General features: G+C 46.4%; 1 protein-coding gene across 1 annotated transcript in view; it reads left to right on the top strand.

The window, feature by feature from the left end:
• Positions 1-14,742: 14,742 nt before the first annotated feature.
• Positions 14,743-17,889, top strand: part of SIM1 (SIM bHLH transcription factor 1) — a 62,100-nt gene continuing 58,953 nt past the window's right edge. The window contains exons 1-2 of the mRNA XM_081186996.1: positions 14,743-15,016; positions 16,371-17,102. Of these exons, the coding sequence (XP_081043122.1) occupies positions 16,928-17,102 (175 nt within the window). The 5' untranslated portion in view covers positions 14,743-15,016; positions 16,371-16,927. The remainder of the gene's footprint in view (positions 15,017-16,370; positions 17,103-17,889) is intronic.

Raw genomic sequence — 17,889 nt, 5'->3', positions numbered from 1 at the left:
ATATATTAGTAAGAGTCCTGAATTGTATCTCCTAATGAAGCTCTAGGTTTCTCATTTTAACTTGGCTTCTCTGCTGTCCTGGGGAGATTTTAAAATGCTGGGGGTCGGCAGCGAACGCTTCGCTCCCGCCCGCCAGCATTTTAAGATCGCCCAGGGCAGCGGAGAAGTCTCCGCTGTCCCGGGAAGGCAGGCGGGGGGGAGCAAAGACTTTTGCCCCCCGCCGGCCTTCAGAAGAGGTCCAGGACCTCTTCTGAAGGCCGGCTGTGGGCGAAAGTCTTTGCTCCCGACCGCCAGCAATTTAAAACAGGTCCCCGGAGATTTCCCTATGGGCTTTCGTCTTGCGAAGCAAGCCCATAGGGAAATTCGTCTTGCGAAGCGCCTCCAAAACAGAAAACCCTTTCGTCTTGCGGGTTTTCCGTCTTGCGAGGCATTCGTCTTGCGGGGTACCACTGTAACTTTGGAACAGGGCTGGGGAACCTCAGGCCCATGGGGCAAATACATCCCTATGATCTTCTCTGTCTGGCCCTTGAATTTCTTCCCTAGGCCATATCCCTTACCACCCACCCCTACTTTGCATCTTTCTTGGGTGTTTTTACTTGGTTGTAATGAGTGATTGACTCCTTATGGAGCTTCTTGCTTTGATGGGTGGCTGGAGGCTAGTGGGGGTGTAGACACTAGCCTACCTGTGTAAAAGTAACAATTCACTTTTGTTGCTCTGCTCACTTTTTCCCTCTGGCCCTGCCCTGCTAGTGCCATGCGTCTTCTAGAAAGGAATGCATCCCAAGGGATGAAAAGGGCTTCCTGGTCCCTGCTTTGGAAGATGCTGAAGGAACTAAAATTTCTGCCTCAGAACTTGCATTTTGTTTATTTTAAAGTCATTCCAATTCTTGTTTGGCATTCGTCTTGCATAAAAATTCAAAAGAACGTGAATTTGGGTGAACAACTGATGTGGTGAGAAAATCTTGGCAATTTATTTTACTGCTTCAAGAAAGTTTTTGAACAGATCCTGGATACATAGTTGGTTCAAGCGGTCATTCTAATCATGGCACAAGTCAAATTATGTGTTTTTCAAGGACTTGATGAATCCTACCCTTACTTTTGGAGGGCAGATCAGTCAATGGCTACTGCACTGCTTTTGTCATCTCCATGTTCAGATCTGGGTTCCTGATTCAGGGCCAGTTGCCTTCAATCTTTATCTAAAAGCCATTTGTGTAATCCCAGTGCACAAATGCAAGTTCATTTCAAAATGAATTGTGTAGGAGTCAGAGGAGATCGAAGTTAAAAGTGGCTGCATTGCCGTTTTCCAAATAGCTGTTGACATGTTTAGCTCGACTTCAGAAAAGAATGTGGAAAGTGATGTTTGAAAGTCAAAATCATCACCAATAGTTAACTTACTTGCAAATAAGAAAAAGAATTCCACTCTCCAACAAAATATCTGGGTGGTACACTGCAATATACGCTTTTTAAAAGTATTAAAAGCAGTACAGAGCAATTATTCAAATGTATGGCTACTTAAGAAAAAATTAAACTGCATGGGCCTGTAGGCAAAAATAGTCTTCAAGAGATGCCTGAAAGTCAAAAGCGAGGCTGCCTGCCAAATATCTGCTGGAAGAGAGCATCAGACCAGCGATATTAAATGCCTGGCTTCCAGTGGAGGCCAGTCAGGCTTCTGTTACATGTGGGACAACTAGCAGCCCCCTCTGGACGATCTGAGTGCTCAGACTGTGACATATCCCTGTGTGCATCCCTACATTTATATATAAACTTAATATATTGCTGTCATTACATGTCCCTTCAAATGTGAAGCACTGCTTTTCCTTTGCTGCTTATTAACATATTAGAAGCCATTGTTGCAAACTAGATTCTTCGGACCATGAGCATTCACACCTTGAAGCAGTAGTGCAGCCCATTAATTGGCGCAGACTGAGAGATGCTTTCACACTGTGCTTCCAGTGGTATCTTTCCTCCCTGTTGCTAAGTGTTACAACTCTTCCGTTTAGAACAAACTTCTGTTGCCAATTACACTTGGTGGAAGGTTGCTGGGGGGGGGGGTTCACCCAACTTTGTTTATTTGTCATCATTAGGGATTAATTACTCTGTGTTATATCGCTCCCAGTGTCAGTTTCTGACTATCATTTATCTGGATTTTTTTGAGAATGTGAAAGTTAAGTTTCACTTAAATTCCTGTGTAGGAATTGGGCAGTCAAGGGAATGTGTGTGTGTGTGTGTTAATGCTGTGCACTGAAGCTGCTTGGGTTTTCAAATTATTTCCACTATTTCTCTTGTATTTTTACCATTCAGATTCAGCTCATTTGTCTTTTTTAGTTTCACTTTGTGTTTCAGGAAAAAGAAGATGAAGATGAACCTCTGAAATGGGCTGGGTGGCAGCCTCCCCAAACAAGAATCATGTTGCCCTTTGAGTCATTGGAGAAGGTAGTTTTGTGCCCCCGTCAGGAATTTAGAAGTAGTAGGGTTTTGTTTGTTCTCAGTGCAAGTTACTGGAAATGCTGACTGGCATTTGCCACAAAGAAGTGTTTGCTGTTATTAACGGAGCCATATAATATAAACACAAACCACAAGTGACAACTTTGTTCCAATGCAACAGTGATAACTATTGTGAGATATGATATGAGACCAACCAGAAATGGCTATGCACCATTGTTGTTGTTGTTGTTTAGTCGTTTAGTTGTGTCCGACTCTTCATGACCCCATGGACCGCCAGGCACTCCTGTCTTCCACTGCCTCCCGCAGTTTGGTCAGGCTCATGTTTGTAGCTTCGAGAACACTGTCCAACCATCTTGTCCTCTGCCATACCTTTCTCTTTGTCCCCTCAATCTTTCCCATCATCAGGGTCTTTTCCAGGGAGTCTTCTCTTCTCATGAGGTGGCCAAAGTATTGGAGCCTCAGCTTCACGATCTGTCCTTCCAGTGAGCACTCAGGGCTGATTTCCTTCAGAATGGAGAGGTTTGATCTTCTTGCAGTTCATGGGACTCTCAACAGTCTCCTCCAGCATCATAATTCAAAAGCATCAATTCTTCGGCGATCAGCCTTCTTTATGGTCCAGCTCTCACTTCCGTACATCACTACTGGGAAAACCATAGCTTTTACTATACGGACCTTTGTTGGCAAGGTGATGTCTCCGCTTTTTAAGATGCTGTCTAGGTTTGTCATTGCTTTTCTCCCAAGAAGAAGAAGAAGAAGAGTTTGGACTTGATATCCCACCTTTCACTCCCTTTAAGGAGTCTCAAAGCGGCTAACATTCTCCTTTGCCTTCCTCCCCCACAACAAACACTCTGTGAGGTGAGTGGGGCTGAGAGACTTCAAAGAGGTGTGACTGGCCCAAGGTCACCCAGCAGTTGCATGTGGAGGAGCGGAGACTCGAACCCGGTTCCCCAGATTACGAGACTACCGCTCTTAACCACTACACCATACTGGCTGTCAAAAGAAGCAGGCGTCTTTTAATTTCGTGGCTGCTGTCACCATCTGCAGTGATCATGGAGCCCAAGAAAGTAAAATCTCTCACTGCCTCCATTTCTTCCCCTTCTATTTGCCAGGAGGTGATGGGACCAGTGGCCATGATCTTCGTATTTTTGATGTTGAGCTTCAAACCATATTTTGCGCTCTCCTCTTTCACCCTCATTAAAAGGTTCTTTAATTCCTCCTCACTTTCTGCCATCAACGTTGTGTCATCTGCATATCTGAAGTTGTTGATATTTCTTCCGGCAATCTTAATTCCGGCTAGGGATTCATCCAGCCCAGCCTTTCGCATGATGAATTCTGCATATACTGTTTATGAATTCCCATTACACAATCATAGTTGTATAATGGGAACCATGTTATAACATATGACACTGCTTACATGCTGAACAACAGTAATCTGTACATCTAGTCAAGTCAGAGAGCTCTGGGTCCTATGTCATGGAGCTTACTAGGATCATGGCTCTGTTAAGTAACAAAGATACTGGTTTTGTTACCAGCCCTTGACCTAGGCTGTGAAAAGATCACGTGGAAGGTATATTCTCAGGGCAGTCAATGCCAGGGAAGATGGAGAAGGCTTCCGTCCTGTTATAAGGCTGCTTCCTAAGTACCAAATCAAATTAAAGCACAGAATACAAAGATTTGAAGAAAAAAATGAAATTTTGTCAGTTTGCTTGCAGACACAGAAAACACAAAGCAGATCAAGCTCTTTATCACTAGTATTAGCAGGAGAAGGAGGAGTAACAAATGGAAACAGCAATGAAAATGTTGCTGAGAGTTCTGTTCAGAGTGTCAGCCAGCCCTCTTCCAATAGATTCCATTCCATTCTCCCTCTCCTGGTTTTTTCTGAATTTTCCCAATAGTCAGAATTCATTGCTCATTGGCCTGTTTTGGGAGGCAGCTGTTCTTTCAAACAACTGTCCTTCTGCAAAGCTTGAGCATGCACACCCCCTTGAAGATGTACCTCTCTTCTGCATGGGGGGTGCCATTCTGGCAATTTCATATTTGTATGCTAATTTCCCAAGAACCACGTTGAGGTCAAAGCAGCTGACAAGAACAATAAAGCATGAACAGATACAAACAACAATTCCTAAACACAGAAAAAATCCAATAAAGATATAAGTAAAATAAATGATTCAGAACAATATATTTAAAATGAATGAAATACATGAATCAGAACAGTTATCGATCACAAAATATGAATTCCTTGTGCTAGCTATATGTCAGAAACAGCAACTGACCATGCTGGTACTCATCCATGGAAGTCATATCTCAGGTTAAAGTCGCTTTGGGTTAAATGTTTTCAGGTTGCATCCTGCAGCGACCCGGAAGTAATGGAAAGGGTCACTTTCAGGTTTCGCCACTCGAGCATGTGCAGATGCTCAAAATGGCGTCACGCACATGTGCAGAAGCGGCGAATCGCGACCCGCGGATGCGTAGACACGTGTTGTGTTCTGCTCAGGTTGCGAACGGGGCTCCGGAATGGATCCTGTTTGCAACCAGAGGTACCACTGTAGTTAACAAAATGTTGCTGTGTATTCTCACCTTGTAGCAGGCACCTTCCTCTTTGCCCATAAATTGTGCAGTTCAAGCAGGGGATTCCATCCCTGCTCCCAATTCTCATTTTTCCTTTTCCAGCTGATGCTCAACATTCCACTGCCATTACGCATGCCCAATCTTCATGGACTTTTTGTACTTCTGCAAACCTCCTTCGTACCCATTGCTTCTCAGTGGCCCTGTTTGGCTTTTTTTCTACCACCAAAAGTTCACAACAATGTCATTTCATTAGTTTAGTAGTAGCTGTTTGATGCATAATAAACATTAGTTGTTATTGAACTGCAATTCGAGCCACACCCACCTTGAGGTTGGCTGAAACCCTCCAGATCCGACTGGCAATATGTAAAAAAGAATGCTTAGCAAGATTGGGAGACACAACCCGTTGAAGGATTAAACTCTTGCTATACTCTTACTTTGAAAGTCCTGCTGCTTTAGGGTTGCCATATTTCAACCCCAAAAATTGAGCATATATATAATGTGATTTTTCGATTGACTTGCCTAAGATCCAGGACAAAGCCACCTTTTCATAAATCCCCCCCCCCCCGACATCAACTCCACCTTTGAAAACCCAGTAATGTCCAGGAAAACCCAGACGTATGACAGCCCTATGCCACTTACCTGTGTGGTGCCTGTAGCACCCCTGTAAATACCTGCCTAGCCTGCACAGATGATTACAAAGATGCAATGTCTTGCCCATCTTCTCTCCTCTGAAGTTCCACTTGGGGAAGCACTAATTGTTTTTCACTGGAGCATCTTCTTGTTTTCAGAGTACAGCAAGCCTACTGGGCTGCTCCAGATCAAGTTTTACTGCAGCTGCTGACCGCTTACCCAATCCAAATGATTCAACTTTCATATTTTGCTGATCCTCATCAACGCTTGTGTTTTTTCTGCTGCTACAGAAGTTCCTTCTTTCATAAGGGACCAAATTCAGTGCATTTCTCAGCTATTATTATCATTATCATCATCATTATCTGAGAGCTGCATTGGGGGAGGGACCCCTGAAGCTCAATGGATAGTAGCCTATGTGTATATTTTGACGTGGACAGACACTCCCTTTTGTGCTTCTCCGTGCACAGAATGCAAAACTCTTAACATCTTTGATTTAAAACAAGGAAACCCCTACGTAAAGACCTGATCTTGGGAAGGAAGATAATGCAGGCAATTTCCAACACTGAGGCTTGTTACTCGGTGTCATGCAGAGTCAGGAGTTGCCATGGAATCCATTTGCTTCTAAACCAGCTCCTCCTGCTGGAAAACTTTCTCATTATCATTTCTACCAGGAACAGCAAAAGGTGCTGAGTAGAAGAAAAACGCTATCAGAGGGCAAAGCCCGTTGTACATCTGGATTGAGTATAGAAATCTAAAATCTACATTCAAAATGGGCTCTCAGCTCCGGGTTACAAGAATGCAAATTGTAGATGTTCCTTAGAAGTTTGGAATAAATAAATAAAACTTCAAATAGCACAGAGCGCAAGCAATATGTTGTATCGGGTGTAGCATTCATTTCCTCAAGAGAACAGACTACTCTTCCCATTTTAGGGCTAAGGAACTGAGGCTAAAATATAATATTATAAACAAAGTAACACAGTGAGTACAGTTAGAACCCAGTTCTCTCTTCTTTGTATATATGTTACTTCTCTTCCGAACAGTTATTTTAAAAAATACATATATTATTGTTTTTGTATTTGCATGACCTGGGGACAACTGTCACAGGGAGCAATGGTGTTATTTTATTATTTTTAGTAGCAGTAATTACTTGCTGTATCCTATTTTTTTCTCCTGGTATGCCTGTGGTTGGCCCAATCCTCACACATTGACCTTTGGGTTCAAGGGCTATCTTCATCCTCGAGAGCCAGTGTGGTGTCGTGGTTAAGAGTGGTAGTCTCATAATCTGGGGGACCGGGTTCGCTTCCCCGCTCCTCCACATGCAGCTGCTGGGTGACCTTGGGCCAGTCACACTTCTTTGAAGTCTCTCAGCCCCACTCACCTCACAGAGTGTTTGTTGTGGGGGAGGAAGGGAAAGGAGAATGTTAGCCGCTTTGAGACTCCTTAAAGGGAGTGAAAGGCGGGATATCAAATCCAAACTCTTCTTCTTCTTCTTCTTCTTCTTCTTCTTCTTCTTCTTCTTCTTCTTCTTCTTCTTCTTCTTCTTCTGACAGCTGTGATTGACCCAAGGACAGCAAGGAACTTTACCAATGAGTAGCAATTTGAACCTAGGTATTTCTAGTCTAAGTCTAGGGTTTTTTCCACTATATACCACACAGCTGCTCAAGAGCAGCCTACAAATGCTTTACTCATGGCTTCCCACCGAGGCAGACTTCTTTATCTTAAATAATAGAATTACATCATGGGCTTTCAGACTACTCCTTGGGACATTAGGAAAGGCACACAATTCAGAAGAGATATGGCAACCTTATGTATTATTAATGCAAATGGTGTTTGATCACAGACTTGAATAGTTGTATGCAATCCCATTGATATTTTGAAACAGATAGACCTAGTCTTGGAGAGATTGTATCCTATGCATCCCATTGCAAGAGTCCAGAAGCACTCTCTCCAAAAATACAATTCTACCTGAGACTAGTGAAATGAGTGACCCACCCTTTTCTTCTGAATCAAGGTTCCTGTTCCTTCAGAAATCAAATGAGATCCCAAGTGTTCCTGCTATAACTAGAAAAAAACTTCAAGCCAAACCCAAAGTATGTGGGAATGTTGAGGGTAGCAGGAGAGGATATATTGTTTATTAATATCCTTCCTAACTTGCGCTAGCAAATTCCTTTACTTAGCAGAGTGCATTCGTCTTCTTACACAGCAGAAAACAAGTTGCTGACTCGTCTGAGCCTTTTACTATTATACAATTCAATCTAGCTCAGACTGAATTGTGTGTTCCTGGTAAGATCCCCTTTTGAATCCCTCCTAAAAGAATAAAGACACCACAGTCTTATTCATAAGTAACAAAAGTAGTTTTACCTACAATCAGGCAGAGCACAGTGTGATTCCTGAAGGCAGGCTTTAGGCTTACAGTTACAAACATGTACAAATAGGTTTACCCCATATGGGAGTTGACCTAGTGACTGTAGGCTAGCAGTCCAGGAAGTTTGCAGGTTGAAAGGGAAGATGGAAGAGAGAAAGGTGGCAGTGTGACTGGACCTTTAGCCAGGTCTGGAAAGGTCACGCCCACCTACAAGTCACATGCAAAGAAGGATGGTGGCCAGCAGATAGCTTGTGTGTGTTGCAACTTGTGCTTGTGCTGCTGCTTACCTTGTGGCCTGCCAGTAACATTTTAGGCAACAGCAAATGTAGTGTATGTACTGTGGGTCTTTAGAATGGGAACATATTTCAGAATTGGGTACTGTGCACCCTGAGCCTATTTACACAACAGCAAGTCCTACTGCAGGTGGGAAAGTGTGCATAGGATGGCAAGTTAACAGTGGACATGTCTACTCCCAGTACGTTTCTGAGCACAATTCAAAGTGTTGGTGCTGACCTTTAAAGCCCTAAACGGCCTCAGTCCAGTATACCTGAAGGATCGTCTCCACCTCCATCGTTCTGCCCGGACACTGAGGTCCAGCGCCGAGGGCCTTCTGGCGGTTCCCTCACTAAGAGAAACCAAGTTACAGGGAACCAGGCAGAGGGCCTTCTCGGTAGTGGCACCCACCCTGTGGAATGCCCTCCCACCAGATGTCAAAGAGAAAAATAACTACCAAACTTTTAGAAGACATCTGAAGGCAGCCCTGTTTAGGGAAGCTTTTAATGTTTAATAGGTTATTGTATTTTAGTGTTTTGTTGGAAGCCGCCCAGAGTGGCTGGGGAAACCCAGCCAGATGGGTGAGGTATAAATAAATTATTATTATTATTATTATTATTATTATTATTATTATTATTCAGATGAAAGCCCCATCAGGTTTAATGAAATTTATTCCCATTTCTATGACTGCAGCCTAAAGTTGGACAGTTTTTGCCCACAGTTCCACAAAACAGTATTTTGGTCCAGCTATATTTGTCGGCAAAGTGTTGCCACACAGGCATCTTTTGGATTCCCCACCTTTCCTTTTTTTTCTTCCCTGCAACCAGTGAATGGGAAGATTGTGCATTATTTTATGTTGTTATCTCTTTTCCTGTGATTTTGTTACAATTTTTGTATGACTATGACCTGCATTGTGTTCTGTTCAAAAGCATATAACTGGGCTATACGTTTAAACATAAATGGGTGGCATCTAAGAATGTAAGGGTGGAGTGCCCCTTTGTTTTAGGATGGGAATAGGATTCATTTTGGCTGTGATTCCAGTATTCCAGTTTAGCTTGTGTGTGAGATAAAAACGAATCAAAACTACCACCTAAGGAGAAGCACTGCTAGAACCGAAAATGGCAGCTTTTCAAGAAAATCTGTCAGTAATTCTGCTGTCTTTTACTTAGAAGAACGGGTTGGAAACTTGGTTTTCTGACACCTCCTAAAAGGCATCAATGAACTTTTTGGAACCTCCACCCATTGGCAACAACTCACAACCCAAAGTAATGTGGGCAGTCTTCAAAACAGGATTGACTGTGGTGAGAGTTAGAGGACCAGGGCAGGCACTTTTCCTTGGTGCTAAACCCCCCACTGCCCTCCATGGGATTCCCTTCTTTCCAGGCAGCCTAAATTGCACATTTCTCTGCATTGGGTCAATGATGTCAAGGGCTCCTCTCAGCAGAATGAATAGGAGAGCCCCCCACCTCCACCCTAAGGCAGCATGGCTAGCCGTCATCTCTTTTTTCTGAAGAAGTGGGTGTAAAACCATTAAGCCCAGAGCCTAAAGCTCCATAACTGCACCGCGGCAATATATGGGAAATATATCCCACTTCATTTAATCAGACTGACACCAGTGCAGCAATGTTTAATTCCTCAAAGGAGGGGTGTTGGGGTTTGATCCGTTTCCTGGCTGGGCATCACTCCTTTTTCCCCAAGGCCCCAGAAATCAGGCAGCTGTTCGAGGCTTGGGAAGTCCCCTGAAACACAGATCCAAATGAACGCAGCTCCATCATCTGAAGCTCCTGGGTCGCTCCGTGAGTTGTGGATCGGACTGACTGTCAGCGTTGCTTGTTAAGAGGAGCCCTTCGGCTGCTCATCTGTTTCAAAAACTGAAGCGATGCAACTGATCTTGCGCGCTGTCCCAGGGCTGTCAGCTAAAAAGGAGAGCCCTGCGTGCGTCCTTTGTGCATCTCTAGAAAGCTGTGTGTGTGTGTGTGTGTGTGTGTGAGAGAGAGAGAGAGAGAGAGAGAGAGAGAGAGAGAGAGAGAGAGAGAGAGAGAGAGAGAGAGAGAGAGAGAGAGAGAGGAGGCACTGGGTGTCAGTGCCCAGTGCCGTAGGCCCAGCATTTTGCAGCCACGCTGGAAAGCCAGCCATTATTCAAGGACAATTTGCAGCCAAAGTTTAAGGCGCTTAAAAGAGTTGGCAATGCTGAAGCTAGCAACGTAAGCATATTTCTTTCTTCTTGTTTTGTATGAGAGCCTTCTTCAAATATCTTAAGGGCTGTCACGTGGAAGATGGAGCAAGTTTGTTTTCTCCTGCTCCTGAGGCTAGGACCCGAGCCAGTGGGTTCAAGTGACAAGAAAGGAGATTCTGACTAAACATCAGGAAGAACTTTCTGACAGGAAGAGCTGTTCTACGGTGGTGTGGACTCCCTTGGAAGGTTGTAGACTCTCCTTTCTTGGAGGCTTTTAAGCAGAGGTTGGATGGCCACCTGTCATGTATGATCTAGTCGAGATTCTTGCATTGCAGGGGGTTAGGCTAGACGACCCTGACGGTTCCTTACATCTCTACAATTCTATTATTCTGTTTAAACCCGCAAGCCCAAAGTACCAATGAATTGATTAATTCTATTATTGTTAGTGTTGTTAGTGTTGTTGCTGCTGCTGCTTGCTGCTGCTGGTAGCCGTGGTGTTTGTTCTTATTTTATTACCCCGTCCTCACCCTAAAGTCCCAGGCTACAACAATTTAAAGCACAATATTAGAACCTTCCCCCAGGGCCTTAGTGAAGCCCCAATCCACTGGCACCGTTTCCCGTCCTTTCCCCTCTCCAAGTAGCCAAATCCCCACAGATACCCGACGCCTTGTCGTTTCGCGGCGGACAGACTTGCGGGCTTCAACCGCGAATCAAGGCGGTCAAACGGCCGTCGAAAGTTGTGACGGGGAGCAGCAGGTCGGCCTGAAAGGCCCAGGGCGCGTTGGCACACTCGGTTGGGACTGAGCCCCCCTGACCTCAGTGGGGTCTCTTTTCCGGGGAAGCCTCCTGCAGGCCGCCCTGTCCCTCACAGCGACTGAAGGATCCTTCTGAGCTCAGGCTCGCGCGTTTCAATCTCCTAGACGGCCTCGCAAGTGACAACGTACGAGGGGGTGGGATGGCGCGACCCTGACGTGGTTTTCGCCCCTCTGTCGATCAGAGGGTTTGCTGCGAGCGACGGGAGAGTGGAAGGGAGGAAAAGACGCAATGGAAACGTCTCTCTCCCGCCCCCGATCGGTGGCCTTAATCGCAGGTCCGCGAAGGACTCGTCGGGGGACAAGGAATTAATGGCACTTCCTTTCCTATCTCTAACGAAATCATCTCCTCCACCAGTCTGTTACTGGAGCGATTATAGCTTCGTTTGGGAGCTGCGTCTTCTCTGCCCTATCCCCACCCTGGCTAAACTCCACGTCTGGAATTGAAACCGATTCCCCCCCCCCCCCCTTATTAAGAGCGGCTTAGCTCAGTACAGTGCTGGGCAGAGCGTGTAGATCGGCCCACAGAGAAGGAATGGCATTGCCTCTCTTATTTATCTCTCCTGGACCGTCCACTCCTTTCCCACCCACCCAACTTAAAGCTGTACGCGTTGAATTCTGTTTTGTTTTGGCTTTTAAAGAAGACCATTGGTTTCTTATTGATATCACTTTTGCATCGGGCAAAACAAACAAACTAACTAAAGATTACCACACTCTTGAGGATAGAATAAATTTACCACCATTAGGCTCGGCTGTAAACTGCCAAGGTGCAAGCCAATCCCAAACACTTTGACTCACGCAAGTCCCACAGACTTAACTCCCTCATAGGACTGCATTAGGATTGGAGTCTATTGGCAAATTAGGCTTTCCCACTAAATGTATTTCGAGTTTAGGCGCCTGCTCCCTTGGAAGGCACGTTGCCCCAGAGCGCATTTAACTTGGAAGCTGTGATCTCTTCCTGCATCAATTTAGGGCTGGAAGAAAGGGAAAGCTGGTCTCCGCTATCTTTGGAAGCTTAAAGGCTCCAAGATCTGGGTTCATATTAAGCGATAGCTTGGGGGCATTTTTTGAATAATTATATTGATTATGTTTAGGTCTTGCCTGTGTCCAAAGTTTCAAGGCAAGGGCCATTTAGAAAAGGGGGAATCCAAAGACAGTTTTTCCAAATAAAAATCTTCCGGATAAATCCACATTTTCCTTCTTTTATGACGTACAAATCTCTAAGCCACGGGGAACGCCTCTGTAGAAGGACTTTTTTCCCCCATCCGAAAACTCCACCTGCATAACATTTAGCCGTTGTCAGACAAACAAAACAGCAGATCAGGGTAGATTAAACACTTAACGGCATTAAATCAAGGATCATGTCCCCAAGTATGCGCTCTCGCTCTCTCTGTATATATAGAGAGAGGAACAGGACTCTGGTGCTTTTAATAGTTGTGCAAAAGAAGGAAATTCTTTTGCCACTAGTCGCCTTAGCAAAACATCGTCTGGCCGGGCCGTGAAATTTTAGTAGTCAGTGGCTGCTTAGTCAGTTGCCCCCCTGAGCATGCACATAATTGGCTTTAGAGGCACGTTTCATTTCAGATGAGTAGAGAGAGCAAACACAATCCACACTACTGTGCCGCCTGCCTGCTCTTCCCATAGGGATGAATAGATGAACCCAAAAGACCAGATATAAAAGATATGCTTTAAGTATATCCTGTGGGTTTAGACAGGCTTCGTCCACCTCACCCCCTTCCCTGCATTTATCCCTGAGAAATTACTTGTGCAGTTTGATCCTATCCATATTGGAAACGGGTTGCGCGTGTTCGGGATCCAGCGTCTGAGGCCTCGCTTTCCCAAACCGTTCTGCGCCTTGGTGATCCTCAAAAGAAACAGCCTCTCTGAGTCGTCTTCCAAAGGCAAGCAGAGCCATGGCTCTATTTAGCTAGCCCCTTAAAAACCCGTAGAGATGATGTTTTTAATCCAAACATCTAACGGAAACTAAGGGAATTTTAGCTGGGCTTTTAAAGCACTGCTGGATAACAACTAATGAATAGCGCAACCTTTGACGTGTCCCATTGACACGCACAGCCCAGACAAGTGTATACAATAGGTTGGCAGCAGAATAAGCCTATGCGTGTTTACTCGGAGGTAAGTCCCACTGTGTTCTATTGGCCTTGCCTTATTGTAATGTAAGGCAACAGACGCATCCCGTGTAACCAGGCAGGTGTGTGTGTGTATAGATAGAGATACACACACACACCTGTACATTACCTCTCTGCACATTTACACATTTTATTTGCTCATTTTCGGTGCTTATTTACTTAAAACGAGAGAAGTTGTAATCCCTCCACCACCAGGCGAAAACTTGCGTGGCAGACCTTGGCTAAGGGAGCTCTTGACAATCACGTTCTTTTGCTTCTGAAACTGAAACACTTTCAGGCTGCCGTCCAAAAACACACGAAGTGAGGGAACGATGTGTTGAGGATTGCGGGGTTAATTCTCTCTCCTAGGATTTGGCCAGCCCTCCAGTTGTATGTGTGCGTATTTTCTTCACTTCCAGGTCTGAATCCGCCTCTATTATCATCAGCTCTCAAGACTTTCTTCCTCTTCTTCTTCTTCTTCTTGGTGCAGTTCGCCCCACTTTCTGCCAACAGATAATTTAAAGCTGATTCCTCTTTTATTGAATCGTCAAGAGTGGCGCGCCGCGTCCCAACGTGTGACTGTCCTTCAAACCGACACGAGAGCGCATTAAGGAGGCGTGGGTTGTGCAGATCCTAAACAATTACTACTCTGCTCTGTTATCTATTTCTAGAGGAGGCTAGTAAACCTCTGTCCTAAACTCTGACAATAAATTGGTCCTATAGAAATTCGTGAAAATATATTTCCAAATAATGTGCTCGAATTTGGGTCAGCAATCCTCAAGCTGATCACTCGGAAGGAAACCCGTTGACAACAGAAGTGGATACGGTTTATTTTTAAACGCCGGCCAATAAGTTTAGGGTCTGACTCTGAGGCCATTGAACGTTTTCACTCTTCCTTGAGTTTCCCACGGGCGTTATTTGCGTTCGATGCCTCCAAGTTCACAGGCACAAGAGCGCTGGTCCAGCGGGGACCATGACTCCCAAAACCTTCCTTTTTCTCCAGTTGCAAGAAGCAAAGTGGTTTAACATGAGCCTGGCGCGAGCAGAAATAGGAGCGGGGTGCTCTTTCCCCAGGACTGCCGAAGAGCTGCCGTCGGGGTGCTTTCCTTCTCATCTCCCTGGGATCCCGGAGCGGAGCGATCCAGCCGCTTCTTGGCGCGTCCCCTCCTTCGGAGCGCGGAGGTCAGAAACCGGACGCGGCGCGCGCAAGGGTAAAAAGGGGTGTGTCCGACATGCGGTGACGTCACTGCGCCGCTCAGCCAGTGAGAGGCCGGCCTTTCGGAGCCCCGTTCCAATAGGAAGCGAGCTAGCTCTGTGAGTGGCATTAAGGCCGGGCTAGAAGAAAGCAGGACTGAGAAATGAAGTTGTGCTAAAAAGCCCTTTTGGCTATCCAGAAGTTTATTAGGCATTTCTCAGCCGGAAATTAAGGGATCTTCATTAATAGCCCCTCTTCATCCCAGATTAGAGCCCAGGGCGAAGCTGGGAGAAACCGAAGCGAGATGGGACAGAGGAAAACTCCATCGCCCGCGGCAGGGGAAGCTAACTTCTTCTCCACCTTGGGAGGATCTTCCTGAGTTTCATTCAAGCGCCGAGATTGTCACCTTGGGCGCGGGGACAGAAGGTAAGTGGCCGAAGGGCACGCGAGAGGGCGGAGGGGGTGGCGAGGGCCCCCGAGGCTGTTTTGGGGAGCGGGGAGGTGCGATCCCTTCGGACTTGGCCAAACATCATCCGGACTCCCCCCCCCCCAATGTGGCGCTCAGATAAAGGTTAGCTGATGCTCTCCCTTGCTGCGAAAGTCTGTTCTGGGGGGAAGCGGGTGGGAGAACTCCCTTCGAAGGAGCTCTGCGTAGCAGTGCATGAGAATGATTTTGGAAGGAGCGTTTGCAAGGGACCCGAACGGGATCAGCTGCGGAGGGTTCTCCAAGGGCAGAGCGACAGAGGTCTCTGTTTGATCCAACCATCCCCCCCCCCGTCCATATTGAGATCCAAGTAGAGGGAGGGAGGGAGAGGAGGGACTAGCTGATTTCATTATCCACGGATGCCGCCATCCTCAAAGTGTTTAAGCCAGAGTGCCGGATTTAATAGCCGAACTGGTTCAAATGGGTTTCAAACAAGACCGGACACTACGTTAAGCGAAGGAATCCGGCCTAACTCGTTTCTGAAGCACCGTTTGCATTGCAGGGGGTTGGACTAGATGACCCTCGGTGTCGGTGTCCCTTCCAACTCTACAATTCTTTCTGGCTGTATCATTGATTGTATTTTTCTCCTAAGAACTGGTTGCTAGGAGGAAATGGGAGAATACCACCATGGTAATAATTAATAATATCAGCAACAAGGGGCGCAAATTATTTGGGGAAATCTGCGCGAATCCTTTTAAAATGAACAGAATCTGAGAAACACTGATATCAGCAGAGTGTGATAAGAATATCTGCATGGAACTGGGCCCTAAATAATAATGGTGGTGGTGGTGATTACTTTTTGTTTTTACTTGGTTAAAGACTCTGCATGTGTGATGTATTGTTTAATGGAGTTACGCAGAGCCGAAGCGTCCCCCCTGGTTTCCATTATTCGGAGGAAGGGGCACCACTTGAAACAGTGCCGCTTCCGAGGGAGGCCATCTGATCCCTTCTCCTCCTCCCATTCCCAATGCTGAAAGCGACACTCACTGGCCCCAGTTGCAGTCCTCGGAAGCTAGTCCCGCTGGGCTCGACGGGGCGTACACCCAAGGAAGTGTGCGCAGGATTGCGCAAGCTTGCAATCCTACAGGTGCCTGACTCCAAAAGCAAGCCTCCGCTGAGTTCAGTGGGACTCACTGCCAGGGAAGGATGCCCAGGTGGATGTCAGCCTCATTCCCTCCGGGGAAAGGCTTTACTTACTCACACACCGCAGAATGCTTCCAAGGTGCGATGTTTTCCCTTGAGAATTAAACCCTTCGACCTCCCCGTCTCACCTCCCTGCCGTTGTTGTCTTCACAGTAGCCTGAAGGAGCGGTCCCTGAGTCTGCAGGTTCCCGGCCACTTTTTTTTTCCGCAAAGGGAGAGGAAGAGCTAGAGAGGCCTGGAGATTCTCAAACGTTTGAAGAGACGCTACAATGTCTCTTTTGCCCGGAATTACATTTTCAGCCACGACAGGAAGAAAGCATCAAGGACCCCCTGACTGGATTGCTGAGCTCTGAAGCCATCTTGCCGCTCTCCTCTCTGCCAGTCGCTTTTGGATTCCCAGAGCTGGATTCGCAACTTTTACAGCCCATTGATAATCAGCTCCTTAATAATAATAATAATAATAATAATAATAATAATAATAATAATAATAATAATTGATGGTCTTGCACCTATCACCATCCCGCATCCTGAAGCTTAAGCATTTGCGCGCCCGCATTTTAAAATGACTATGTGATTTCAAAACAAAGCAACAAACAATTTCACGATGCTTTGCTGGAACTGACCGAGGCGCCCGCACGCACACTTTTGTTTATTTTTTTGGATGCATCTGTGGAGCTTACACTGTCAGAAAGAAAGGGGAAGAAACCACCATGAAAGAGAAGTCCAAAAATGCGGCCCGGACTAGGCGGGAGAAAGAAAACAGCGAGTTTTACGAACTGGCCAAACTGCTGCCTTTGCCTTCCGCCATCACCTCGCAGCTGGATAAAGCCTCCATCATCAGGCTCACCACCAGCTACCTGAAGATGCGGGTGGTTTTCCCCGAAGGTAGGTGCCCACTGTCGCGGGATTCAGCTACCCACCCCTATTTCCTAATCAGCGGGGGGGGGGAGGTCCTTGATAGCCCAGGAGGCCTTCAGAGCTGGCCTCTTCCTCCTCTCATCTGGTCCAGTAGTTTAAGAGCGGACTAGGGGAGCCGTCGAGGGGGAGTCGCCTCGTGGCCCTGTTCCTCAGGCCTGTGTAGTTTTCGCACCAGACGGCTCTCTGGAGTGGTTCCCCACTCTCTTTCAAAAATAAATCTTTCTCTTCTCTCGCTCCCCCTCTCTCCCTCCCTGCCCATAAACACTTTCCCCTTTGGTACATAGGATGTGTTTGGCTGGGAACCGCCGGCACCTTTGTCAACACGTCGAGGCTCAGAGCTCAGCTGCTTGTTCCAGTAAAACAAACAATGCATTTTCTCTCTCCGCCCCACGTCTCCCTCCCGGCGAAGCCACGTGCGTTGCTCAAAAGGGCAATTCTCTCATATTTATTATAGATAAATTGGGCAGGAGGGAGGAGAAGGTGGGGGAAATGAATTAATACGAGGCTAAATATTTGCATGGATGGATCGACAGCGCGCAGCCCCTGGGCTTCTGTGCCGAGCAAAAAAAGGCAGGCAGCCGCGGACAGATGCGTCGCGTCGCGGTGGGGAAAGGTGCGGGGGCGGAGGAAGGAGCCGACGAATTTAAATGCCTCTTTTGAATATGCATGAACGTGGCACATCTGGAACTGATGTCGAGGGTCCAGGTTTTTGAGATGGCATGAATCAAGGCCGTCGGTGTAGTCAGCGAAAAAC

The sequence above is a fragment of the Podarcis bocagei genome (assembly GCF_964188305.1).
Source record: "Podarcis bocagei genome assembly, chromosome: 3".
Taxonomy (NCBI): domain Eukaryota; kingdom Metazoa; phylum Chordata; class Lepidosauria; order Squamata; family Lacertidae; genus Podarcis; species Podarcis bocagei.
This window is presented reverse-complemented; position numbering and strand designations above follow the sequence as displayed.